Source organism: Phascolarctos cinereus, unplaced genomic scaffold (genome assembly GCF_003287225.1).
Source record: "Phascolarctos cinereus isolate Bilbo 61053 unplaced genomic scaffold, phaCin_HiC Scaffold_5;HRSCAF=322, whole genome shotgun sequence".
NCBI lineage: Eukaryota > Metazoa > Chordata > Mammalia > Diprotodontia > Phascolarctidae > Phascolarctos > Phascolarctos cinereus.
The window spans coordinates 29,153,576-29,180,418 of NW_027555958.1; the positions used below are offsets into that span (position 1 = coordinate 29,153,576).

The window sequence follows — 26,843 nt, forward strand, 5'->3', positions numbered from 1 at the left end:
TAAGCAGAACCTGGGAAAGGGTGAGCCTGACTGACCCACACAGGGGCCGAGGGAAGCCTCCCTCCCCCCACCCCTAACTCAAGAATCAGGACCCTCAGGAGTTACACCGGGCCTTTGTGCAAATGACCAAGAACTTCTCTGGACCTCAGCAATTCTCATCTGTGACACGAGATGTAGGGACAGTGCCTGCACCTCTCATAGGGATGGCTGGGAGGCAAAGATTCTAGAAACTGCAGAGCTCGATACAAATAGAAGAAAGAGTGAGGGTGTCTATGACCATCAGGCTCTAGTCACAGGCACGGATGGGCCCCGACCTTCTCCAGTCAGATATATTACAGGATGCTGCAGGATCAATCGTTCATCTACAAGGACAGAGAGAAGCGTCTGCCACATCAATGATTTTCCCCTTCTATTACCCTAATATCAGTAACAGAAAAGTGTGGGTTGTCTGGGCAGGCAGTGAGGTAAGGCAGCGGACAGCACACTGGACTTGTAGTCAGAAGGCTTGAGTTTACCTCTAGGCTCAATTACTGGCAGTGTGACTTCACCTCTGCCTCAGTTTTCTCATCTGTCAAAATGGGGATAAGAATACCTACCTCACAGGGCGGTAACCATATTAAAGTGTTTTGCAAACCTTAAAGATAAACAGATATACATAATATTACATATACACATACACTATTATCCAAGATGACAAGTGGCTGCCTGCCTGTCAGGAATCAAAGTTTTGGAAGAGACCAAACTGCACCTAGAAACCGTTGTCAGTTTTATTTTACCTTAATATACATTTATACAGGCGATAATAAAAAGGCTCTCACACAACAGTTCAGTGAGTTATTCCCTAGTTTCCAGAAGAATGCATGCTGTTACAAATGAGAGGTAGAAACACTGTATTAAAGACCTAAAAATACAAACATTATATAAATAAACGTTCAAATTAACTGTTGGAATTTCATACAGATAAATAAGGTAAAAATTACATTACTTTGTCAAAGTAAAGAGAAACTCATGGTTTTCATCAGTACACCAAAACGCTATCGATGCAGAGCTACTGTACAACTTTGTCAAAGAGTTCAGACCATGTTATCTAAAAGGATTAAAATGATTTTGTTCTGGAGAATGGTTTATTCAAGTATTCAAGCAGTTAAGTAACCAAAACAAAATAAAATACAATATTGGAACCATTTCCAGAGGAGTCTTCAGGTAACTTACCTAAACACTCCAGGCCTTACTATTTGGTAAGCTGCAAAAATTGAGCTTGAAATGAAAAGTGCCCACCCGGGGGTGGGGGGGAAGCCCTCACCCCCACTTCCTTCAGAAAAAACAAACCTGATTTTTTATAAACTTGATGTAGAAAGCCCACATCACTAAGAAACATCTAGATGACCAACCTTGGTGCAGGCCCCAACCTTCTGGGAGAGCCCCTCTCAATTTCCAGCACTGGTTCTAATACTGCCCAAGAAGCTGGAGACAGCGCTTTTAACACACCCTTTTGAGATCACAGGTGCTAATTAATGCACATTCTGCATGCACAACAAAAAAAATGCAACCAAGCCTTATAGAGGAAAAGCAAAAACAAAGCAGGAACTCAAAACATTTCCATTACTGAAAAAACTGGTAGCTGTAGACAAATAGGTAAAAAAAGGCAAAGGGTCACACGAATATAAGTTTGTACAGTCTGTTTAAAATTCTCCTAGAAGTTACACATTTGAAATTCTGCAAAGGATTTATTTACAATAAAATGAAACTTTTTTGGAGTAAGTCCATTGTGCCTTATCTGGTGTTAAATTAATAGTTCTGTAAAGTCTAATACATTGCTTTAGTAAATTAGTGCAACATGAAATCTGTTGGGAAGAGATCAAGCCTGTAGCCACGTTAGATCAAATCCAGCTCCAGATGGAGCAGAGGCAACTTGTCAGCCCTTTCAAGGGGGTTTTTCCCTTTCTGGATGCATACTCAGCTGGAGCCAACCTCACCCCTGTCCAGGCTGGAGGTTCCTACTTTTTGCCTCTGGCATTTCCTGGCAGTCTGAGAGGCAAACTTTGAAGGACACTCCACTTGCAGCAGCATCTCTCCCCCACTGCCGGGGGCTGGGGGAGTGTTCGCCCTTCCCCAAGATCCTCGGGCAGGACAACTGCACTGATGAGCCATCATTCAGTCCAAGGTGCACTTACCACGTTGACACTGAAACCCAGGGAGAGTGTTTCACTCCTGCTTCTAAGAGACAAAAGGAAAGGGGGGCCTCTCCACCCCGCACGTCATCCCTACAAACACAGCAGTCGTTCACAGGGCCACTGTCCTTCTCTGTATCAATGGCATTCTCTTTGGTAGTCACCAATCCTCCCGGGGAGGGGGGTGGGCCTCGACCCCCACCTCCCTAATGTCACTGCTGCTCGGTCCATGGGAGAGGCTATGGCTCATAGACAGTCACTGCACCATAGCAGAGAGCAGACAGCCTTCTTTCAATACTAGATTTATCTGCAAGCAAAACCAGAAAATTCCCCTTAGGACAGACATTATAAACCACGGATAGTTGGAACTAATGGAAATTTAAAAGATGACCATCACTCCCTAACCGCCGTCGCACTGCCATCTCCAGGGACCCAGACCCCACTCACAGTCCAGTTAAGCCCAGGTTAGAGCTGGAGGGGGCTGTGACAGGCCATGCCTCCCAGTCCTTTCATCTTACAGGCAAAAGGAGAGGACTTTGTGAACCTCAAAGACTTTAAATTGTAACCGCTAACCTGCTCAAACGGGCAAACCTGAGAAAACAGAGACAAGCCTCATCCAACCTAGACTGTTTGCTCGGGGCGCTGAGAATGCTGTTTAGCACACAGCCCCAAGTCCAGTCCCGTGAGATGACTGTGAGCTCCCTGAGGGCAGGCACTACCTTCCACCTATTTTTACATCCCCAGCACTCAGCGCAGTGCCTGGTGCATGTAGTAGGTGCTTCATTAATGCTGACTGACTGGATCTACCTCGAGGTGGCTGTAAGCAAAGCACTAGTGCATGCCCTAAGCAGGATGCTACTCTCCTCCCCTCCAGCACTTTCACCTGGATGGATCAGGCTGGGCCTCTGAAGAGACATACGGTTAACAACTTCTGAAAGGGGTGAGATGGTTGTGAAGGAGATACTCTGCTGAGGTGGAGTCAGAGAGGACAGGGATTTTATCAGCACTGTCCTTTTTACAGGAAGGGTTATGAGCTCCAAACACACACTCACATTTGTGTACGTTCTCAATGTCTGCAGGGTCCTGCAGGATTTTTGTTAAGCCTTCCAAAAGAAGAGCTGCTTTGTGATACCGAAACACAATGTCCTCCGTCTGCTGAAACATCTCGTCAAGGGCTGCTGACTGCACCTGAGGAGGACACAGGAGAAGATCAGAACTTTCTAAACTGTCCGAAGCAAGTAAAATGTATTTAAAACAAGAAAGCTGTAAATCTAGGAATTAAAGCATGTTGCATTTTGATGAAACTTTTAAGTTGAATTAGTATACCAATAACTACATACACACACACACACACACACACACACACACACAATAGCTAAAAGAATGGACCATTCCATTTAAGAGATCGTAAGGAAAAAATTAGCTCTTATTTCAAAAGACAAAAGGTTAAGTAGCCAACTTCACAATTAGCATTTTAGCATAACTGGCATATTAGCATTTCATAAAAGTAAATTTGTTAGAAGATACCTAGATAAAACACTGTTACAATCTAACTTAGCCTCTTTTCCTAACCAAGGACTGTAATGTTCCCTGAGATGCAGGGTGCTTAGTCATCATGACCACTCTTTTGGTAAGGAATTCTCATTACTGGGATTTGGCACAATTCTGGCATTTCAAGACCCTGAAATATAAGCCCTGTGTAGTGGTCCAGCACCAAAGTAGAAGGGCAGTGATGGGGGAGTCCAGCCCTGCCCCTAACTTCTGTGTGACCCTGGGCAAGTCCCTCAGCTTCTCTGGGCCTCAGTTTCTCCATCTGTCAAGTCAGACTAGATGACTTTCAAAGTCCCTTCCTGGCCTGGCATCCCATGAATAGTAAACGTCCCCAAAAACCACTCTTCCTTCAGAAACGCAAATCATGGAATTATCATTCCCATTCTACCTGATGCATCAGAATAGATGAGGTACAAGTTCTGACAAAATTAATCCACAGCACTTTGGACTAATTAAGTCGATCCCATCAGATCCTTGAGAACAGGGACTGTCTTTTCACCTGTCCGTGTGTCCCCAGGACAGCACACAGCTCCTGGCGCTCAATAAAGCTTGTGGACTGACTGGCAATTACTAGAGGTAAAATGGGTCATTTCAACTGCACGAAATGGAGGTTTTCACACAGACAAAATGAATGCGCCAATGGAATGAGAAGAGAAGTGGCTTACTGGGCAAAAAAACCCGTTTCTCCCAACTATCCGACAAAGCTCTGCTCTCCAAGGTACATCAGCAATTCACAGAAACACACACGGCCACAAGCCGCCTGACAGGAGACAAGCAGCCAAAGGGCAGGATGGTTCTCAGCTCTAAGAAAGATGCTCCTGACACTGAGAACACAAATGTCCACCACAGCAACTCTGAGGTTTCACATCATGCATGGTCAATGGGCAATGGTGACCGAGGCAAGGCCGGAGGGGCTGTGAAATGCCAGGCAGTACCTGCCTCCACGCTGGTACAGCTGAGACTCCAGCCCCTCCCCACCCGCCACGGTTCCTCCATCACACAACTCTGAGAGCAGCACCAGGACCCAGTCTGTGCATGGCATGGAGTCCGGCTGGGCCAGGAGGAGCACAGAAAGCCTGGCTCGGAGGGGCTCGTGCAGAGGGGGACAAATAAGTAGGACTCCAGAAAACACCACAGCCAAGGAGGAGCACAGAACCTGAAGCTGTATGCGAGCAGAATGGCCGAAGGAGCCCCTGCCTCCCTCCTCTCTACCTGACCAAAGAGGGGGCCTATGACTATGGCACACTGCAGAGGGCAGCAGAACCCTTCAATGTGCTGGTTAACTTTGCTCAACTGGCTTTTTTCCTTCTTTTTGTCCTTGTTAAAAAGGCTAGATCTATGGAACAGGATGGGGAAGGGGCACTTTGATAAATGTAAGTGATATGGAAACAAATGGTTTCATTAAAATGTATTTTTAAAAACTAATCTAAAGGATGTACCCACTGTAGAAATATCATTCCTTTGCCTTTAAATTAGGAAACAGGTTTTTAACATATCTGTGGGTAGCAAATAAGCCCATTACAATTTAGGTATCTAAATTAAGAGATCTCTAAACTAATTAAATTTAGATCTTTAAATATATATAATGAATCAAGAGTTGTTCTGTACAATTAGTCTTTCATGTTGTTTGGAAGCAAAGACTACCTGAAACTGCCTGGAGAGCTGGGTATCTCCTAATGGTGAGAATTTTAGATAAAATATCACATTTAAGCTTTGTTCAAGCTCCCCCCCCCCATTTCTGATTTTTAACATTGTGCACATCTCCATTTCAATAGACATATTTTTGGTCACAGATGATCACACAATCTCTCTTTCATACTAAAAGCAGGCAATTAGAGAAGTGACTTCTTTTGTTTTTATGCTTCAGTAACCTGAAAACAAACTCTGAGTCCATGAATTGCTGCTAGGTGAGTCAAAGCGTGCATTTTCTTAATGGCTTTACCACAACCAAATAGCTTAAAATGCAGAAAATGTTTTTCTATAAAAATAACAGCCAACAGTTACAAGTAAACCACGAATGGTCAGGTCAACAAGCAACTACTAAGTGCCCACTGTGTGCCAGGAACCGCCCCACACCCTAGGGACACACACAGAGGCAAGACAGTCTGCTGCCCAGGACCCTACAGTCTACTGAGAGGGTGGCCCTTGATCCTTCATTCTCGAAGAGGACCGATGACATCTTGACGTCCTGACTCACAAGCGAGCTGGACTTGAGCGAGGCAGAGCTGGGCAACGTCACCAGCCTCACCCTCTCCTGCAGTCATCGGAGATGGCAGACAAGGAGCAAACAAGCTTAGACGGGATAACCCGAGAGTGGTCTCAGAGAGAAAGCACCGAGGGGAAAGAGGACCAAAATGTGGAGCTGTGGCGCAGAGCTGGAAAAAGCCAGAGGAAGGAAATGCAAGCGTTCCGCCAACGAGGAACGGGCGGTGAAAATGCAGTCAGGATGACAAGGCCAGTGCTGCTGGATCCCAGAGGACACACGTGGAGGTCACCACGGCTTAAAAAGGCTAAAAAGATAGGAAGGGACCCCATTATGGAGGCCTCTGAAAGCCAAACAGGATCATCCACTTGATCTCGGAGGTAACAGGGAGCCACTGTCGTCTGCTGACTAGGAAGCAAAAGGGGTGTGTGTGAGACACGGCCAGACCCGTATTAAGGAAGGTCACTCAGACATTTGAGGAGAGGATGGACCAGAATGGAGAGAATTATGGCACGAAGACTGACAGAAAGGCTACTGCAACAGTCCATGCCTACACCAGTGTCAAAGGAAAGAAAGAGACAGAAATAAGCAAGTGAGGAGTGGAGAATGATGGACAGTCATAGGCAAGTTAGGAAAAGGTGAGGGTTTGATGGAAAAGCTGGAGTTTAAGACATCTACAAGATATTAAGAGTTGGAGATGTCAGACTGGGGGTTAGGACTGCACAAATGAAAATGAGAATCATGGGCAGAGAGATGAACATTAACTAAATCTGTGGTAGCTGATGAGATCAGGGAGAAAAGAAGAGGGACCTGGGCCCTCGTCTGTGAAAATGAACAACATCCCTTGGGGATACCCACAGTGAGTGGACGTGACCTGGACAAAGTTCCAGAAAAGGAAAATGAGGAGTGATGAGAGAGGCACAAGAAACAGGACAGCCATGTCACCAGAGTGAAAGACAGCAGCAAGAAGAGGGTAGACAGAGTCAAAGGCTGATCAGTGAGATACAGAAGGACAAGGACTGAGACAAGTCCATTAAATTTGGCCATAAGAATGCAGGTAATTCTGGAGACAGGTTTCCACTGAACGATGTGGCTGGAAGCCAGAGTGCAGAGAGCTGCAATGCGTGGAAAGGAAGTGGGGGCACTTACTGCAGACAGCCACAAAAAGCTGGTGGGGTGGGGGGGAGATGGAGAGAGGGGATGAAAGCTAGCGGGGATGGGGAATCAGGTGAGGGTTCTCTGAGCATCGGGGAGACATGCTTGTAAGCAGTCTGGAAAGCAGCTAGCACACAATGAAAGAGGGCAGAGATGACAGGACGGTTCAGTCACCTGTACACACAGAAGGGTTCCCCTTGGCCAGGAGAGGGGCTGCCTCCTCATGTGAGTCAGGGGCGAAGGAGACGACAGGGAGAAGAGGGAGTTCTCCGTAAAGGACTGAATTTGGTTCTCAGCTGACAGGGTCTGGGGTGGGGGGGGGGGGGGAGCCACGGGATGTATAAATGGACAGCCCTGACACCGTGAGGGCCCAACCAGCAGGATTTCCAGATTTGTCTCTGGCTTCATTCAGCAGCACATGAACAGGAGCAATCCAAGGCTAAAGTGAGGCCTTCCTCACGTTTGACTGCTCGTCCTGTTTACACGTACCCTCCTGTGCTCTGCAGTGGAGGGTTGCAGAGAGGAGAGCATAAAAATCAATTCACAGGTGTGGCTGAGCTTGACACACCCTTTTGGGGAGATGCTCCCATGGATGAGAACATGGGTCCACTACAGTAACTCTACCACACAGCACATCTTTCTGAAGAGCAGGGCTGAGCGGGTCTGTTCAACCCTCCCACCCCCCGCTCTGTTTCCAACCTCCCTTTCCAAATCTCTCCACACACTAGAACCACATCCTGGCTATCCCCTTCACAGGGACCTTGCTAGCCCACCTCAGGGCCTTTAGTTCATGCCTTTGCCATTCAGCCTGTGAAAATACTTCAAGCTTCAAGCCCCACTTCAGATGCTACCACTTCCATGAAGCCTTCCCTGACTGCCCCAGTTGCAAATGATTTTTCCTACAATGGACCCCACAGCATCTTATAGTCAGGGCTGCACATTAAACCTTCTTTCACTGAGTGACTCCTATTGCCAAGAATAAAACTGCACACAGCAAGCACGCTTCTTGAATTCAATGTGAAAATTATACGAACAATTAGGCAACAGGAAGCTTTTAGATTTATTCCATCACAACGCAGTCACAGACTCAGGGTGAAGACAATCCTAAGCATTCTTTTAGAGGGAAGAAATGGTGCTAAAGAGATGACTGGTACAAGTCAACAGGTTCCCTTCAAAGACAGAACAAGTCACACTTGGAGAGCCTCTCCCACTCCCATTTAAACCACGCAGTCTTACCATTTCTACGGCACAATTGTAGATGAGTTTCTCTGCAGTCACACTGTTGATTTCATCGATGAATCTTTGCTTGTCAGAGAAGAAGCGATTCAGCTTTTCTGTAAGTTTCTTGCACATGGTGATACAGAACTTATATCTCTCATTCAGATTTTTGACAACTGGAAAAGTCAAGATACAGCACAAATTTATCAATATTAGAAACAGAAAAGATCCCCTGATTTGCCTCTTCCTACTTCACCCTAGCTACACAATTAGGATTGATCTTTGAAAATGGGATTAAAAAATCCATTTTCCCCCCTAAGGCTTTCTTTTGATTAAAGTAACATTAATAAAGAAGTCCTTTTGACACCTTTTTCTCCATCTACTGCACAGTGCATACACTTTCTTCTTTTTATTTCTTAAATAACTCCTCTAAGCTCGTACTGCAATAATTAAAGGAGTCACTGAAACCAGACAATAATTACTGTTGCTGATTTCCATACCTTGTTTAACAGCTGTAGATGGGTTCAGTTTCCCTGATTTGATCTGGGCTTTGGCAAGATGCAAAGATGACGCGAGCAGCTGGGCCGCTTTCATGTATAATACCAGCTGTTCTACTTGTCTAGAGAGGAAACACGAGGATTCAGATTTTAAACATCAGACTTAACTTCTATCAGGCTAGCTCATTTAGCACTCTACTAAGATACATCTCACCATCCTTAGGGTAAAAGAGGAGGAGGCAAAACTTCTGAAGGTAACATGGAACATGTTAGTCCCCGACTCTGAATGACCATGTGTTAGCAAAACAGGAAAATTAAAAGAAACAAAAAGGATAGACAAGTCTCTGCCCCAATTAAAATCAGAGAATGCACAATGCCATCATTGAATATCCCACACACGAACCCAGAAGTGCTGCCTGGGTGGCTGTCCAATGTTGTTGTGATGCTAATGTGACCCCTTGATGAATATCTATAAGCATAGCAGCTACAGAAATAGGGAAAAGGGTCCAACCCCCTCCCTGCCAACAATGGTGACCATAAAGAGTCCCCTTTCCAATTGACAGGCCTGGGCCAGGCCATACTATCAAAGTCATGTTCTAACACAAAGAACTCACCATAATTTAAAAAAAAAAATACACACAGGGCAAAGCATTTATTTCACTGCTAAATGTACAATTACTTGTAAAATAAATGTTAAAAGTTATATGAATTCCAAGCTGAGACTCACACAAATGGAAAGAAGGTCAGAGTCAACCTCAGCACATAAATGAAATGTGCATTTGACCTTTTGGGAGAAGAGTATTTGGGGGAAAAGAGCCTAGGGAGGAGGCGATGAAAGGGATGGGAATGTTTGTCTTCTCCAAGACAGAGTCAGACCTCTTTTCTGTCCCGAGAGCTTTGTGCTACTTCCTCTAGAAGAATATTGGGGAAGACTCCCAGACGATGAAGCGCTGCCATCTGAATTTTGGCCTAAACCAATCCTTCAGCCCTTTTTCTTTGCATTTTAATCTGGCTACTACCCTTTCAGATTGGGGCAAATGATTTAATTATCTACCTTTCGTTCTCTGGGCCAGTGACAAAGTGGTGACTGCATCCTTACTATCTCTCATGACGCAAGGCAGTCAAAAGGCAAACAAAAAGTTCAGCTTTAGGGTCCCTGCAGAGGCAGGTTTCATAGTCCAACTGCCCCTGGCTGAACTGCCTCGCCCCACACAGGGGGTGCTGCTTCTTTCTTCAGAAGCAGAGGGAATGATTTGTGCCTTACCACATATATGCTGCTGTCCACAGACAACAACCCTCCCACTGGGGTGTCAGGCTTTCCAACGTGCCTGACGATCAATCTGAGGAGACCCCGGCCTCAAAGATAAGTCAAGTCATTCAAAGAAGGACCCAAGCAGCAGGCTGTGGCAGGAGAACTGCCTCAGGATCCCCCAAAGGACAAGACTGTTCAGTGCTGCTCCCCAAGCTCCCCCTCTCACAATCCTGGATTCCTTAAAGCCTCAGCTCAGAGGCCACCCTCCTTGGAGGTCTTCCTTGTCCCTTAGCTGCCAGCACCTTCCCTCTCACATCTTCCTTAAGACCTTTCCTCTCTTGAAGTCCACTTTATCAAAATTTCCTTCTCCTTCCTTTTTCAAGGAGTCCAGCACCTGCCTCACCACCTTCCTCTCCTTTCTTCCTACTAACAGGAGGCTTCACAGTCCACAGACACTCCCTCCACCTCCTTCTTTTTCACTTTGTCTCGGCCAAAGAAGGGATGGTCAAGTCAATAACAAGGGTGGGGCATAAAACCCAAAGGAGAAACCTTGACATGCCCCATCTCACCATGGCCTCCAAGCCTTCTACCCTCAGATGTTCTAACCCCGATCCTCATTCTGGCTTTATCTCCTTCCCTTTCTAATCTCACCCGAATGCCTTGTCATCTCTACAGGCTCCTCTCCTCTCCAACGCCAGCTCCCCAACACCTACTCGTGGGCCACTGAACACTGCCAGAGGCTTCCAAGTCTCACAGCCATGCTATGTGGAGGGCCTCACTGCAGCAGAGCAGACCTTCCTTTCCTCCCTAACCCATTTCCTATTTCACTCCCCACAGAAGCCATTCCAAAACTTCTCCCTCCTTCAAACATCCCATATCCCTTCTTGCCCCCAATTAAGGACCCTGCAACTTACTAAGAGAAACGAGGCCACATGATGGGGGCTTCCTGTCCTAGCCACCTTCTCTTCTTCCTCCTCACTCTCTCCCACCTAATCAGCTAACTAGTTTACAATCATCCCTATGCTGATGAATCACAGATGTTTCCAGTTCTCTTCTCTCCCAAGACGCCATCTAGCACCAATAACTGTCTACTGGACATTTCAAACTAGATGTTCCAGAGACATCTTGAGCTTAGCATGTCCAGAAAGGACTTCTTCTTTCTCTGATTTCTGTTGGGGGCACCACGGTCGTCCTTCTAGGGCCTCAGTTCATCATCCGGGCATTTTCCTCCACTCTTCATTCTCTCTCATCCCATACACTGAATTAGATAAGTCTGGCTGGGATCTAGGCCCTCCCCTGCACTCACCACAGTTCTTGTTAGATTATCACAAGAACCTTCTGACTTGTCTCACCCTCCCCCAGGGCTCCAGGTTATCCTAGATCCAGCTGCCAAAGTTCTTATCCTTAAGTGAAAACCTAAGGCGGTGACTCCACACGGAGCTTTAAAGCTGCCCAAGATCTCCTAGGCTCCTAGGACATGACTTCCTTTGCTGTACTCTATGATCCAACCAAACTGGCCTTCTCTCTTTCCCTCACACGTGATGCTCCATCTGTACTGGCCATCCCACACACCAAAAACACCCTCCCTTCTTCCCCTTCAAGCCACAGGTCCTTCTCTTCCATGAAGACAGAATTTGAGCACCACCTTCCACCTGAAGTCATTCCCTAACCCCTTGCATGTTTGTTTAGATTTCCTTTAGAGCTATGCTTTATTTTTATGCATACTTGTCTCCCCACACCTAGGATGATGTCTGCCCCACAGGAGGCATTTAAGAAATAACTGCTGATTGAGTGATACGCTCCTACACTTCCCCACACCTCATATATGATGTGAGCTTCTTCAGAACAAGGACCCTCATCGCTATCTTCTGGACCCTCAGCTCTTAGCACGGGGGCTGGCACCCTGCGGGTGCTTAAAAGGCTTGCTGATGGAGAAACATCAGCCAGGTGCCATGTACATAATGGCAAGAGAGAAGCATCTAGAGACATTCTCCCACAGACAACAATTTAAAAGACATGGAAAGGCAATTTTCTAAAGAAAGCTAAACTACCAGCAGTTATAAAAATGCTACAAACAAATCACTAAAAAATTCAAATGAAAACTGGCGTTTTTGCCTCATGCTCCTAAACTGGCAAAAATGAAAAGGGCAAATACTGGAAAGGGCTGGAGGAAGACGGACACACGAGTCCACTGTTGGCAGAACTCTGCGCTGGTCTCACTGTTCTGGAAAACAATTTGGAATTATTACAGAAAAGGTTCCTTAATGATATCACTACTAGGCATATACTCCAAGGAGGTCCAAGAGACAGGGAACGGTTCTGTATATAACAAAACAGTCATAGCAACTGTGACAGCAATAAAGTGGAAGGAAGGTGTGGACACAGGGTGGAGACTGGCTGCCCAAACTGCTCAGTGAACAAGCATTTATTAATTACAAGTTTGCTTTGTGCTAGGTCAGGATACAAAGAAAGCCAAGAACCTGGTCCCTGCCCTCGTGAAGCTCCCATTCTAATGGGGGAGATGAAATGTAAACTCAGAAGGAAGGCACAGGCCACGGTGGGGGTGAAGGTGAAGGGCCCCCTGCCCAGGGGGAACTGGAAGAGTGTTCAAAAGAACCCAGAGGGATGGAATATAAGACTACTGCATCCTAAGAAACTAATGCAAAGGAGAAAAACGTGGAAAGGCCCGCGCAGAGGGAAAGAAGCAAACTCAAGAGGACGATGTACTAGAAAGCCCAGACAGGACTGCCGCCTCCCGGGAGAGAGGGTGGGCCAGAACAACACTGTGGGGCGTGTGCTTCAGACCAGCCTGTGCGCTCTGCTTGACTGTACTGATTTGTAATAAAGGAAGGGGGAGTGGGGATTGTAAAGCGGCAAGATCATAAAAAAAAGAGAGAGAAAAGAGGAGGGCAGGCCCCCCATTTTATGCTTCTCGGTACCAAGAGGATTCTACGTCTTTCAATCCGTCAACAAATTTCTCCCGTGCATTCAGACACTCAGGGAGAACACAGGGGACTAACCCAAACCTCACAAACTGTCTTCTTTTCTCACCTGGCCACAGACAAACAAGGGAGGCTTTTTATTCTTGTACTAAATGTAATAAAAGTTCTTTAAAAAATGTGACAGATCCAAGTTCCAAATATCATCCTCGTTGATGTTTTTTCTACTGAACGTTCATGTTTGCTGATGGTGTTGTTCAGAATAAAGAAGAGAAGTTTTTAAAACAAGAAAAGGCAGGAGACACTGAGGCCTCGAAAGGGCCAAAGGCCGCCTGTGGCTCCCGGGTCTCGGTGGCACCTGTTCAGATCCGAGTCTCTCTACAAGAAAACATTCTCAAGTCTCCCCTGGAGGCCTTAACACAATGAAGCTACGGCAGGGTCTCTTCCCGCCTCCCCTCTGCAAGCCTACTGTGATGGCTGCGTCCCACACACCAGTTAAGGGAAGGCACGTACCCCCAGTCTTTGCTCAGCTGGCTTATCTGATCTACCACCACGCTCTCCTGGATCTGATACAGCGACACGGCCGACGTGCACAGCTCGGGATTCCCTCCCCTGACGGCCGTCAGATCCAGCACGCACTCGGTGAACGTCAGCATCGCGTTCAGATGGCGCAGTGTGTCCGTGTGCTCCCTCTGTGGGGAAGAGGAGGATGTCTCTTAACACACATGCCCACAACAGTGGTGCAGTAAGGCTCAAAGTTTCAAAGCGATTCCATTACAATTGGGCCAGAGACAAGAAGACCAAAAGAGGCCCGCAGGAGCCTCACGTTCTCCTCTTCACCACCAGCTTCAGTAAACAACATCCCCACAGATTTCACCTCCAGGTTAATTTCTCTCCACCTCTGAGCGCTGTGCAGGGAGCACCGCGCCCTTCCTTCAAGGCACACACGTGTTTGTGCGACTTAACTGTCTTCAAACATCGTCAAACTATCCATACGGCAGAAGAGGCCCGGACAGGCCGACTGGGTCGAGCGAAGGCCTCGAGCGCTACGCCCCTCTGCACCCTTTAGTTTAGCTTTCCCCTAATTCTGTGCCACCGTGATAAGAAGGAACACGTGACGGGGACAAAGGAATAAGCCTCACAGGCAAAAAAGAAACCCAGCTGACCGAGTGGCTCTAGGAAACTGCCACCAGTTTAATTAGTAGCAAAGGCTGGTGATGGTGTCCAGCCTACCTGCTCCTTGTCCACTGGGGACAAAAGGGAAGGCTGGCCTGACAGGGATTTAATGAGGTAAAGGAAACAGATCCTGGGGTGGGGGAGAAGCACATAAACTGCCCTCTCTCCCTCTTCCTTGGGGCCACCACAGGGTTTGGTTTCCCAAGGCAGGAAGAGAGGGAATGATGCTGATGCCCTCATCTAGTCTGGGGACAGAAGCATGCTGAAAGCTCTGCGGTCTGATGGGCCTCACTGAGTCTGGAGAACAGAATTCCTAACATCCCTCAAAGTCTCATCCAGAAAGGACAGTCTATTGACTTCAAGATGCCCTTTTGAGCATTAAAAACATCAGAACGTGTTCTGATTTGGTTCTCATTTGGTACACAACCCTTTGCTCAATCTGTTTATAGACAACACGGATTCTGGGGAGGGTGGCACGAGTAGGCTGGTCTCTAGCAACATGGGCAGTTTTCCCATTTTTAACAGTCTTGAATATACGCCAGTTTTCTCTGCCTTGCAGAAAAGAACAAACCGTGAAAATAAGTAATTTTGTTAGTGCTGGGCCTCCCTGGGTGTTCCCTAGATCAGCACTTCTTAAACTGTGGGCTGAGGTCATGTTTACTTTATTCAGAAAAGAATTAAACAGCATTTTTAGATGAAAAAGACAAAGAATCCAAGTGTGATTTTCTAATCTATTACTGTATTAAACGTGACATTAAAATACCAGAATCTCTTTGTCACTACCTCCATCAGAGTCTCTTCTGGAAGTTCTGGAGCTTCAAAAGTGATAAAGCCCTCCAAGCTGGGAGGGGACGTCCCATATGGCGCGTACTTCAGGCTTGGCGCTGCCTCTGCTCCCGGCGGAGAAGAACCCATGTAAATGCCAGGAGGGGAGCCCATGCAGACACGGCCGCTGGTGGAGCAGAGAGACCCTCCAGAACTGTTGGATCCAACTACATAGAAACAGAAAACACAGGAGTCTCCTGAGGATGATCCATTAATTCTACTTATTTAACACCACAGGACTAAAGACATACAAGAACCAGTGAGTGGATATCAAATGAGAAAAGAGGGAAAATACACTATTCTATCGTCATGCTTTCCGTATTCATAAAATTGGAAACCTGGTTGAATCCTGTGCAAAATGTTAAGAAAAACTATCTCCCCAAAAGGAGAAACTCACTTGCAGCGCCGCGCTGGTATCTAGTACGACTATCACGTTCAAAAGCGGTCTGGGTCTACCACCACAGGCCTTCCAGGTAAGAGCTAACGCACCAACAACTGTTCATCTCTCCTTTCAATTATTACATCGAGAGATAAAACACCATTTTAAAATAAAATATATCATTTTAAAAAGATGATATCTCTACCCCATAGATTCTCATTGTTTCCTTTTAAAATGCTGTGAGATGTTGATCACAGACGTTAGTTTGCTCATCTGTGAAATGAGAAGGTCCTGAGAGGTTCTCTGACCTGCCTCTACGGCCCACAATGAGCCAGCAACAAACTCGATTAGAATGTCCAACAGCACCATCTGTCTTAGGTCCAAGTTGAAACCATCTACAGTTATCAAGATGGTACCTCCAGCTACCAGTCTAACTATCCCTATTCAAAGCCTGCCATAAGAAAGCGAGGGCTCACCTGAAGTTGTCCTCGTACGAAGAACCATTTGGGTGCAAGTAGGAGGCGTAGCGCTATTGGGAGGAGATCCGACGGTAAACATTACAGCCCTAGAACTGGCCCCCGTGGCCCCAGGAGGTCCCAGAACAATGCCACAGGCCCCTGCAGGAGCTGCAAGAGAAGGGCACAAAGTAGATATGATTTTTGCAAAACACAAGCCAAAGCTGCACTTGCTCTCCCAGAGAAACCTCTAGTCCATGCCACAGGAGAAGGTGCGCTGGTACAGGAACCCATCTCCCACCTACGGTCACTCGTTAGCTCTAAGAAGGGAACAGCATGTGTCATGCCTCTACAACAGAAGGTCAAGATGAGCGTAAGAAGACATGATGCCCAAAAAGGCCTCTGTCAGCATGGAGCAAGTACGAGTCACTGTTATTAGAGAACAGTCAAAGAACAGAATCTAGACGCGACTAAATGACTGCTGAGGCGTGGTGATGGCTCTCCTGGGCTACTGAATATATGTACTTGCTAAACACTGGTTTTAAGTAAAATTCCATCAAATCAGCTCCATTTTCCTCATTGACTTTTTTTATTAAAATCACACATTCACTCCTCCAGAAGAAACTTTCATCCCCCAAACAATCAGGAACTTTACTATCCATGGTCCTGCTCAGCCTCAAGCATCAGGATCTGATGCTCACCCTAAGCTGCAAGCAGGTTCCTTGGGCAATTGTCCCCAGAGCATCCTTTCTTTTCTCCCTTCTACCAAACTCTTTCACAGCTGGTCTGGACACTATAAATGAGGGCAAAAGGGACATTTTTCCCCTTATGGCCCCCCAAAAAGTTACAGGCTTTCGCCTCTCATAGTGATGCCCATACAGGTCTAGGATATTCTCTCCCCTTTTCCTATACCATTCCCAAAACCAAATTGAGGGCTGCTGAAGAGCCCAAATGGAAGTCTTTTTTCAGACTCTCCCCTTCAGAAAGAATTCTGTCCACACCAATTTAAGGAATCCACACTGAACTACCTCTAAGTTACCTCATAGTCAGATTTCACACGAGTTACCAAGGACAGCTAGATAGAGCTCAGCCTACCCTGTGACTCTGTAAACATGGAATCATCTACAAGAGAACCAAAAAACGTCAGTGTGAATGTGAAAACGACTAACTCTAAAACTAACCCTTGTCCACCACAGCTAGTTTACCGACAGATTTCCAACATGGACAAAAACACTATGCACAGAAACAACTGGAAGAGTGCTCTGACTCATCCTGGAGGAAACCAGAGCCAAGGACTAAAAGCATGACTCGGTTATTAGGACAAGTCTATGAAGAGGCCAAAAATGGCATTGTTTTTACTTTGGTATACATGTCTTAAAAAGTTGAGACAGAGAATAAAGAATAGGACATATATCTATCTATAGATACAGACATATGTATAGATATATATCTAAAAATATATAGCTACAGATATAGCTATCCTGTTCTTAATTTACAGAAAACTGGAAATAATCTTACTGAAAAACTTTTCAAATCTCAACAATAATATCACAAATAAAGATGCAGAGAGAGGGATAGAAGAGTCAAAGAAAAATTTAAGACTTAGAAAAATCGGGAGTTATTGCTTTAACAGCTGTGGAGAGAAGCAGCCAGGAGATTTGGGCTGTCGTTCCAAAATAGTGTTTGCAACACGAATTTATTAAAGAAGGAAAAAAACCAAAATCAGCAGAAGGACACAGCTACCACAATAGATTCTCTGAGGACACTGACATCCAGAATTCATTCTCTCCTTTTTGCATTTCTCATAGACATCACCATAATCAGCACAAATACAATATAACACAACACGGGCTTCCAGAAAGAACACTTTCCTCACTACAGCCCTGTGCACTCACACAAAGCTCACACTATTTACACTCCAGAGATGGGAGGCAGCACAACCTCCTCGTGGGATGGCTGTACAATTAATAAGGTTTGGCACCTGGATTGGAACCCAGGGCCCCTGACGAGTCAGCCCTCTACTATATCGTGCTATCTCTAAACAAAATTCAATTCAATTCCCATGTCTTGCTTTTTCTTAGAGGCAGGATATATAAGCAGACTGGAAATAACAAGGCATCCCTAGGACAAGGGAACGTCAGCACCAAGTAGTAAGAGAAGAAGCCAGAATGGTCAAGATGGACGAGGTGACCTGGAGCAACTGATGAACCAATGAGTCAAGTCAACATGCATTTATTAAGTGCTTACTGTGTACCAGGCACTGGGTCTCATAGACAAACACAATCTCATAGACAAAAAGACGAGATGAGGACAAAGAACACACTGAGTATGAGAAGACTCTGAGGAGGAGCAGAGGTAACTGTAATACCCTGGAAATGTTCATGGCTGAAGAGGATGAGGTAGGCTGAAGGTGCCTCTGTGTGGGTGAACTGGAAATGAAGGAGAGGACTGGAGTCAAGGTGTTAGAGACGTGACCAAAATAAATACTGAGGTCCAATCAAGAACTAAGGCAGGGGTAGGGGGCAGCTAGGTGACGCAGTGGATAGAGCACCAGCCCTGGATTCAGAAGGACCCGAGTTCAAATCCAGCCTCAGACCAAACACTTGACATTTACTAGCAGTGTGACTCTGGGCAAGTCACTTAACCCCAATTGCCTAAAAAAGAACTAAGGCAGGGAATGGTGGAGTGAGGAAGAAGACTACTGGGAAAACTGTGAATACCTGGAGATACATAAACAGAAGACATCAAAAAGGATAGAATGAACATAAAGGACCCAGAAGAAAGAGTATTAAAGATCAATGGAAGAGAAATGGTCTAGAAGTTTCTAGAAAAATCATCAGGGCCTGGGCATAGTCAACTCAAAGATTCCAAAATCAACACACTTATGGTCACTATAGCAGCCCATTAGGCATGTTCAGCAATATACACAGAACACATAAAAGAGAACTTTTCTAAAAGGACACAAGTAGCACAAACTAATGGAGTCCCACATTGGCAAGGAAAGAGACACCTGTAGAAGGGCTGTGCTTGGAAGGTCAGCTCCTTCAGAAGAGGGATTGTGTCACTGGGGTCTTTGCATGCCCAGTGTCTGATCCAGGGTCGGGTCCACGGCTTAACGCAGGCTGGTCAGCATACTTTTGGTGGAGCTTAGACTGGTAGAGACATTTTGGAAAGTGTCACAAAACTGAACAAACCATCTGGCTCAGCGATTGTACTGTTAGAACGTTAGCCTGAGAAATCATAAAAGGGACCTTTCTAAACAAAAGCATTCACGAGTGCTCCACTTGCAACGGATGTTCAATGGATTAGTCTTTGTTGATGATTAAACATAATCATGTTTAAGGGAACCTTTACCTACTAAGAAATACAAAGTTGAATTCAAAATGTCAGGTAATAAAGCCATTTCCTCTTTTCTACAGTGCCAAGTTTCAACACGCTATTTCTAATGCTAAAGATTTCAGCAGTGCCATTGTTTGATAAGACAGTGTAATTTTTACTCCAAATCTGAGCAAAAGACTTGCTATGTCCTTAAGAGTGATTTTTATCATGAGTTAGGCTTACCTTGTTTCTCCCAGCACTAGAACCATAACCAAAAACTTAGGCAGAGAGCTGGGTAGGCAGGCAGAAAAAAATGACCATAAAAATGAAAGCTGCCAATACTGTTAAACCTGCTCTTCTTACCCGTATCCATTGGTCGTTCTGTGTTGAGACTATCGGTACTGCCTTGATACAGCTGCCCGCCCAAGGGCGTCTTCACTTGCTGCTCGGACAATTTCCCAGTACTTACAGATCTAGAAAAGGACAGGCATGTTGTCAATGGAAAAGAGAATACTTCACCTTGAAAATTACTGAGTACCAAAAAGACTAAGGCTTATATTGAGGCGATACGTAATCCACAAATAGGCAATTTTCTCAGGGTGGGAAGGGAGATTGTAGGGTGGAAACAAATTTTCAATACCAAAACAAACAAAAACAGGATGGTCAAAAGGTCCAGGAAGTCAAGACTGTATTTATGCTACACAGGACACATCTGTAATTTTCAGAAGTGTTAAATGTCCACAGAAGAAATTTCACATCATATCCCCAGTGCATAAAGCTGTTTATTAAAATCTTACAATTTATAAGGGAAAATGTTCATGCTATTACCTTTCTTTATATTTAAGATTACAAAGAAAAATTGGTAAATTGAATTATTTTACCTGCCAAATGTGGCCTTGTTATGCTGCTCAGCCACCTGCCTTTCACTTCCTTGGGCCGAGAGAAAATGTGAGAACTCTCGTGGGTCACTCACATCTTTAGCTGGCACATCTGCTGATCCCTGACGTGTAACCAAAGCTAGCAGATTGGAAGAAGCTTGGGTTTTGGGGATCTTGGAAGGAGCTGTGGCCTAGACAAACACATTTTAATAGAACGCTTATTCATTTTCCACTTACGACACACGAAAAGACGGAAGCTTTGGGCTGAAGTACTCCCATGTTTCTCAACTCATAACATGGTTTAATAAACCAACCTTAGTGGGAGAGCCAATGATTGTTGGCAAAGGAGTTTTAAAGAGCCAGTCTGAGCTCCTAGGAGAAGAGCCCATATGCTTGGTGGGTGAGGTCCCAAGGCTGACTGGCCTACTTGGCTGAGGTGAGTAGCTATATCCAAATGCTGCGTGGGATGGGCACACAGGGTCAGAATGCTGCTTTCGAAGCTTCTGTTTGTTCTGGTAGATATCAGTGAGCGTAGGCGTGCTCTGAAGTCTAGCACCCAACAAAAGACACTGCGGTGACTGCGACTGTGGTACTGGAGAACCTATGAAGAAAAATGAACAAGGAGGGAAGAGCAGAACACACATCTTACTAACACCTTACAGTACTACACACATGGGACACACAAGGTCCAGGCAAAGATCTAAAACAACAAGGAAGAAAACATCTCATCTTTCCGTGATGTGCTCTCTGGCCCCCTCCTCACAACACCCATCTCATGCACCCTGTGCTCCCTGCTCTCAGAGGACAGCATTCTACAGGGACAGCTCCATCCGCTGCCTCTACCGGGAGCTCACAAAAGGAGATAACGGTTAACCAAGGAGGGGAAGATGGAATCAGACCATCCATGAGTCTGGCCCAGGGGTGGGGAGTCTGCGGCCTCGAGGCCACATGTGGTCCTCCAGGTCCTCAAGTGCAGCCCTTTGACTGAGTCCAAAACAAATCCCCTTACTAAAAGGATCTGTTCTGTAAAGCTTGGGACTCAGTCAAAAGGCCACACGTGGTCTCAGGTCACAGGTTCCCTACCCCTGGTTTAGACTGCTGTGCCATAGCGATGCTAGGAGGTCACATTTTGAACAATAGTGAGAATACCATGAAGACCCATGGTTCGTATTCTGCATCATTTATAACTGTCTAAAGGAGATAACCAAGTTTATACATGATTGCTTGGTTCCTAGGAGTCAAGTCCTGAAGTACTGACAACAACCACAGTGAGATAGTGAAATAACTATGAATTAACTCAAAGATGGCATACAAAAAATACTGAAAAACCAAAGTGTCAAAAAAGTATCTCATTTCTACTCTGAGAACAGACTAGGAAAAAATTAAGCTGTAGAATTCCATTTACTTCCCCAGCTGCAGTGACCCACCTGAAGAATTTCTACTCCTCGAGTCGTGACCCTGCGGCTGCCCACAACGGCAGTGGCCAAGCTGCTCGGGGATAGTGCCAACTATAAGAGAAGGACAAAGAACTGAAAGTTTGAGAGTTCTCTCACTATAAGAGGTAGAAGAACAGAAACATATCAAACACTCAAAACAACATAGCAAATTAGGGTTTTAAAAGCACCTGCCTTTAACAATATGCAATTTGCATAGTTAGAAATCATATCAGACAAACATGCCAACAATGGCCCATTTACTTACCCACAGAATGCTTCTACAGCACCCTTATATCAGTTAAGCATAAATTTGTCCCTGAGGCCTTCCTTACCTAATGGAGAAGGAGAGTACGGTCTCGAGGACCCTGTGGAGAGCCTACGCCCAGCAGTCTGTACTGCGTCTGCAGGTACCGGAGAGCAGGAGCCCATCTTCAGAAAGCCCAAAGGGCTGGTATTGGACCTTCGTACCGCTGCAGATCTGAAAAGTTTGGGTTTTTTTTTAAAAGGTAGAATTTCAAGATAAACCCCTATGATCTAGTGCGCTAAAACTTTAGTCAGGCAATGAGCGTTTAGGAAGCACTTACTAAGTGCCAGTCGCTGCATTAGATGCCGGGGACACAAAGAAAGGCAAAAGCCAGGCCCAGCCCTCGAAAGGCTCAGAAGCTGCTGGAGAGGACGATGTGAAAAGCCAGGCACAAACAAGCACGGGAATCAACGAGGGAAGGCACCAGAATTAAGAGGCGTCAGGAAGGGGAGATCTTAACTGAAATCTGGAGGAAGCCAGGAGGCAGAGAAGGGAGAATACTTCAGGCACGCGAGACCGCCAGCGGAAATGCCGAGAGCCAAGAGATGGAGCTGTCTTGTTCAAGGACCAACCAGGAGCCCTGTGTTACTGAATGGCAGAGCACAAGCTATGGAGGAAGGTCTAAGAAGCCTGCAGGCAGGGTAGGGAGCCTTGGTTATGAAGGACTTTGAACACCAAATAGAGGATTCCATATTTGATGCTGGAGTTGAAAGGGGCCACTGAAGTTTAGGGAGTAGCAGGGCTGACACGGTCTGAGGCAGGCAAACCCACCATCAGGCTACGACAGGAATCCAGGCGTGAGGTGATGAGGGTCTGCACCAGGGTGGGGCAGGGGGAGAGGAGAGGATGGGGTGTATTCGAGGGATGCTGCAAAGGATGCCTTGGCAACAGCTTGGATGTGAGGGTGAGAGACAGTGAGAAGTCCAGGATGACTCCTAGGCTGAAAGCCTAGAGGACTGAGACAGCAGTGCCCTTAACAGTAATACAAAGGTTTGGAAAGGTTTGGTTTCAGGCTGCAGGGAGAGAAATGAGCTCAGTACTGGACACGGCAAGATGGCACGTCTACACAGCATCCAGGCAGAGATGACTACAGGGCAGCTGAAAATGACTGCAGGTCAGCAAAGAGATCAGGGCTCCATAAGCACATTTGAGAATCATCAATGTCCATGGGAGCCAAAGAAATCAGCAAGTGGATAGCACAGAGACAGAAGCCCCACGGCACAGCTCTATGGGACACTCGCCATTAAATAAGGGGAAGTAAAACCAGAGGAGAGCAGTGACCCAAAAACCCAGAAGGAGGAAGCATCAGGAGAAGAGGGTGATCCACCACGTCAAAGGCTGTGGAGAGGTCAAAAAAGATGAGGATGGAGAGGCGGCCACGGTTAGACACACAAATGAAGCCACTATCTGTGCCTCTGCTGCCACTGTCCTAAAGCCCACATGAGCCAAACACCAAAATGTAAAATTTCATTTAACCACGAAACAAAAAACTTAAAGAGGAACAAGCCCCTGATGACACACACGGCAGTAACACAGGATCTATTAGAAGGGACAAAACGAGGCCAATCTGCTGACCATTTGGAATCAACTTTCTAGAGAAAACCAGTAAACTTCTATGGCCATTTTGTACTTTCTTACACATCCATCAACTCTCAGGAAACACAGACAGATTGTAAATGTACTGGGAACTCCATTCCCCACTGATATACACGTCACTAGAGGGCTAAGAACTGAGCGCTTAGAAATGCTCTAGTGCAACCTCTTTGATTTTACAAATGAAGAAACTGAGGCTCAAAGAAGGGTGTGATCTATCCAAGGGCTGGAACAGAGATTCCATCTGAAGTCTTATGACCATGTGATGGCCTGGGAAGAGCTGGGACTCAAATCCTGGGCATGAACTCCAGACCAGTACTCTGGCCACTGCATCCCAAGTGCATCAACTGTCTTCTCTGGCGCCAGATGCAAAGAAGGTGCTATGGGGAATACACCAGTGGCACTGAAGTCTCACTATCATTAGTAAGGGCAGGGTGGAAGCCTTAGAGGGTAGTCAGTTTAGAGAGAACAGGACAATTTGTGAGGGTTAAACACCTTTTTTCTGGGCTAATAGCTCCCGCTCTGGAGTGTGTCTCTCGAGACCACAGGCCACAGAAGTGAGGCTGAGAATTTCCTCACTCTCAGTTTTCTCTACCAGTATCACAGGACCAGAACAAAAATGAAAATGAAAGCAAAAACAACCCAGCAGCCACACAGCAAACACCAGCTGAATTAAGTTAAGAAGAGACGTTTGTTTAAAACAGAGACAGCTAACTGCTGATCATTCACTGACAGACATCAGCTGGCTGATGAAAATGCAGTGGATGTAGAAAACAGCGTGGAAAATGAGGGCACCCCAAGCCCATGAATCTCCTTAGGGCTGCTGAAACTGCGACAAACGAAAGGAGACTTTCATCTTTCCATAAAGTGATGCTTCATTTGGGAACACTTCTTTCATGTAGACAAGAAAAACCAAGAGGCGAAGTCTGGAACAGAGACCAATCCAACTTTCAAAGTACAACGAGCCCCAGAAATAACTCACCTTGGAGAACCGTGGGGGTTTGTCCCAGGACTGGCTGAGGAGAGGTTTTGCTCAATCCGCTGATAATTCCTTATCTGAGTGGGCACTGGGATTGGTGCGGTCTCACTGTGTGGTGACGGGGAGGGCTGACATGGTCTGCAACCACAATGTGTTGACAAAGGTAAGAAAAATGCTGACAAGACAGCTTCTCTCGCCTGAACTATCACTGGCATTTGGGGATTTTAACATTCTACCTGTGCATGTAGAACGACTTGAAGTTTTTCTGAGGTCAAGTGAAACACAACGACTTTACAACTTACATGTTTAAATTGTGTTTTTGTAATTTTAAAATGTCCTCCCAACCTTCACTAAAGACCAAGAACTGTGACATGAACTGACAAAAACCAAACACACAGTCACGGAGAAAGTTCCAAAGTCTCCCACTGGCAGACCTCTGCATGTTATGAGACAGCAAAATAGGTCTAGGAAAATCTACCGCATAAAAGAATGGGATGTTCAAAAGCCAAGAGGAGTGGAATGTTTACAAAAGCTATTACTAAGTAAGCTGGCCCAAGGACCTCAGAATTTCTCAAGATTAAAAACATGCTGTGTGATTCCTCTCTTTAAAAAACCCACATGGAGCAGCTAGGTGGCACAGTGAATGAAGCTCTGGCCTTGGAGTCAGGAGGAACTGAGTTCAAATCCAACCTCAGACACTTGGCACTAGCTTTGTGACCTGGGCAAGTCACTTAACCCCAATTGCCTCACCAAAAAAAAGAACAAAAAAAACACAAAACACATGCTATCATCTAGTTATATGAATTATGTATAATTAGACTCAAGGATTTAATAAATATACAAAAGTCTATCAAAAAGATCACTATCAGAAATGCATGTAATACTATATTTAAGATAATTTCACATTAATTTCTGATCCCAAAGCAAATTCTGAAAATTCACCATGGCTCAGAACAATACCATGTGTGAACATGAAAGCTTGCTAAGCTCTTTCCTTTCCTAATAAAGCACTGTGAATTCCCCCTCTTCCCAACAAAATCAGCTATAACAAAACCACACATTTAAGTACCTCAAACAAATGGTATTTATATCCTATTTATTTATTTTCATTAATTTTTAATTGATTTTATTTTATTTTAATTATTTTTTGATTAATATTTATCTTGACATCAGAATGTTTTAAACTCTTTCCAAATTAAAAAAAGCAAACCCACCAACACATTGCAAACATCAGAGAAACATTATTTATCTTTTAAGTATTCAGATCAAGAAACTCTCAATACAATTATTCATACTTTTGGTAAATGTACTTTACTAGAAACTGGAAAACAGAAAGCATTCAAAGTTAAATGGCTTTCTCAGACGCCAGCTACTGGGTGCCTCCCTTCATTAGGGTCCCCTCTGGTGAGCGTGCAGGTGACCTGCAGTGTCTGGAAGGCTACGAGCCACTGACTGACCGAAGCACACGCGGCACTGGGCTATGTCCATTGTCGGGGGGAGTTCATTGCTAGACATTTAGCTACCAAGTGACGACTTTTCTTTTTGTCTGCCCTGACCAACCACCAAAAGGTACAGAGCGCATGCTCTCCAGTGACGCCTGAAGGACTCCTGACGACCACACAGACGCCTGAAGCGTTCTGCCCCAGTAACAGGGCCCAGGCCTGAAGTCATTGCGAGAGCCTGCGACAGAGCAACTAAGAACTAGGCCCATACGGATGGCCTCTTTTCTCCCTGTGGTTTCAATGTAATGGGGAGAACCACAGGTCATCCCTCTAGAGCTGGGGAAGCACCTCAGCTCATCCAGCCTAACACCCTCGTTCTGCAGATGAGGAAACTGAGGGGAGTTAAGTGGCTCGTCCAAAGCTGTCCCAGGCACTGGATTGTCAAGCGGTAGGATCTGAACCCAGGCCTTCTGGTTCCGAGCCACAATGTCCTCTGGGATGGAAAAACTGAAAGTGTTTGAGGCTAGATTTGCTACCAAATAAAAAAATCTGACACTGTCCAACTATGATATTGCCCCGACCACTGTGAATCCCTGGTGCCAATAACTCAAAGAAGTATTCGAGCGTGTACAAGCAGTGTTCCGGCACTTCCCCACGGATATTCCAGAAGAATCGATGTGATCGACCAAGGCCTCAGCGTTTGGCTCTCCTTCTAATCCACCGAATCATACTTCTTGATACCGGCAGTCAGCAGCTCTACTCATTCCCACCTGCTGAACCCAAGCTCGCTTCCACCATCACACCATCGCAGTAAAATCTACTTGTCGAGGGCAACTTCGTGGAAAAAGTCCTAAACAAATGTTCCATGTGCAGACAGGGCAGTTACAGCTCCGAAAAATAGTGAAAGTATAGTACAAACTCCCTCTTCCTACTGAAAAAATCAGAAATGATCCTATTATACATCACTTCTCTGTCTTTGAATTACGTTCAGAAGTTCGTAGGATCAGCCGCCCTCTCAGAGTGAAGTTTAAAAGTTCATTGCTTTAAAAGAGACCCATCATCTCTGCCCTGC

At 45.7% G+C, this 26,843-nt stretch overlaps 1 protein-coding gene across 3 annotated transcripts in view; it reads right to left on the reverse strand.

The window, feature by feature from the left end:
• Positions 1–749: 749 nt before the first annotated feature.
• The window catches only part of ULK2 (unc-51 like autophagy activating kinase 2), a 76,765-nt gene continuing 50,671 nt past the window's right edge, over positions 750–26,843 (reverse strand). For 2 of the 3 annotated variants that reach the window (XM_021007056.2, XM_078154752.1), the window contains 13 exons: positions 24,333–24,467; positions 21,786–21,931; positions 21,445–21,525; positions 20,332–20,618; positions 20,021–20,208; positions 19,503–19,612; positions 15,843–15,992; positions 14,946–15,154; positions 13,500–13,678; positions 8,799–8,917; positions 8,317–8,474; positions 3,224–3,359; positions 750–2,478 (listed from right to left, as the gene is read on the reverse strand). In XM_021007056.2, the coding sequence (XP_020862715.1) occupies positions 2,411–2,478; positions 3,224–3,359; positions 8,317–8,474; positions 8,799–8,917; positions 13,500–13,678; positions 14,946–15,154; positions 15,843–15,992; positions 19,503–19,612; positions 20,021–20,208; positions 20,332–20,618; positions 21,445–21,525; positions 21,786–21,931; positions 24,333–24,467 (1,966 nt within the window). In that variant the 3' untranslated portion in view covers positions 750–2,410. The remainder of the gene's footprint in view (positions 2,479–3,223; positions 3,360–8,316; positions 8,475–8,798; positions 8,918–13,499; positions 13,679–14,945; positions 15,155–15,842; positions 15,993–19,502; positions 19,613–20,020; positions 20,209–20,331; positions 20,619–21,444; positions 21,526–21,785; positions 21,932–24,332; positions 24,468–26,843) is intronic. The other variant, XM_078154753.1, reaches the window with a different exon arrangement.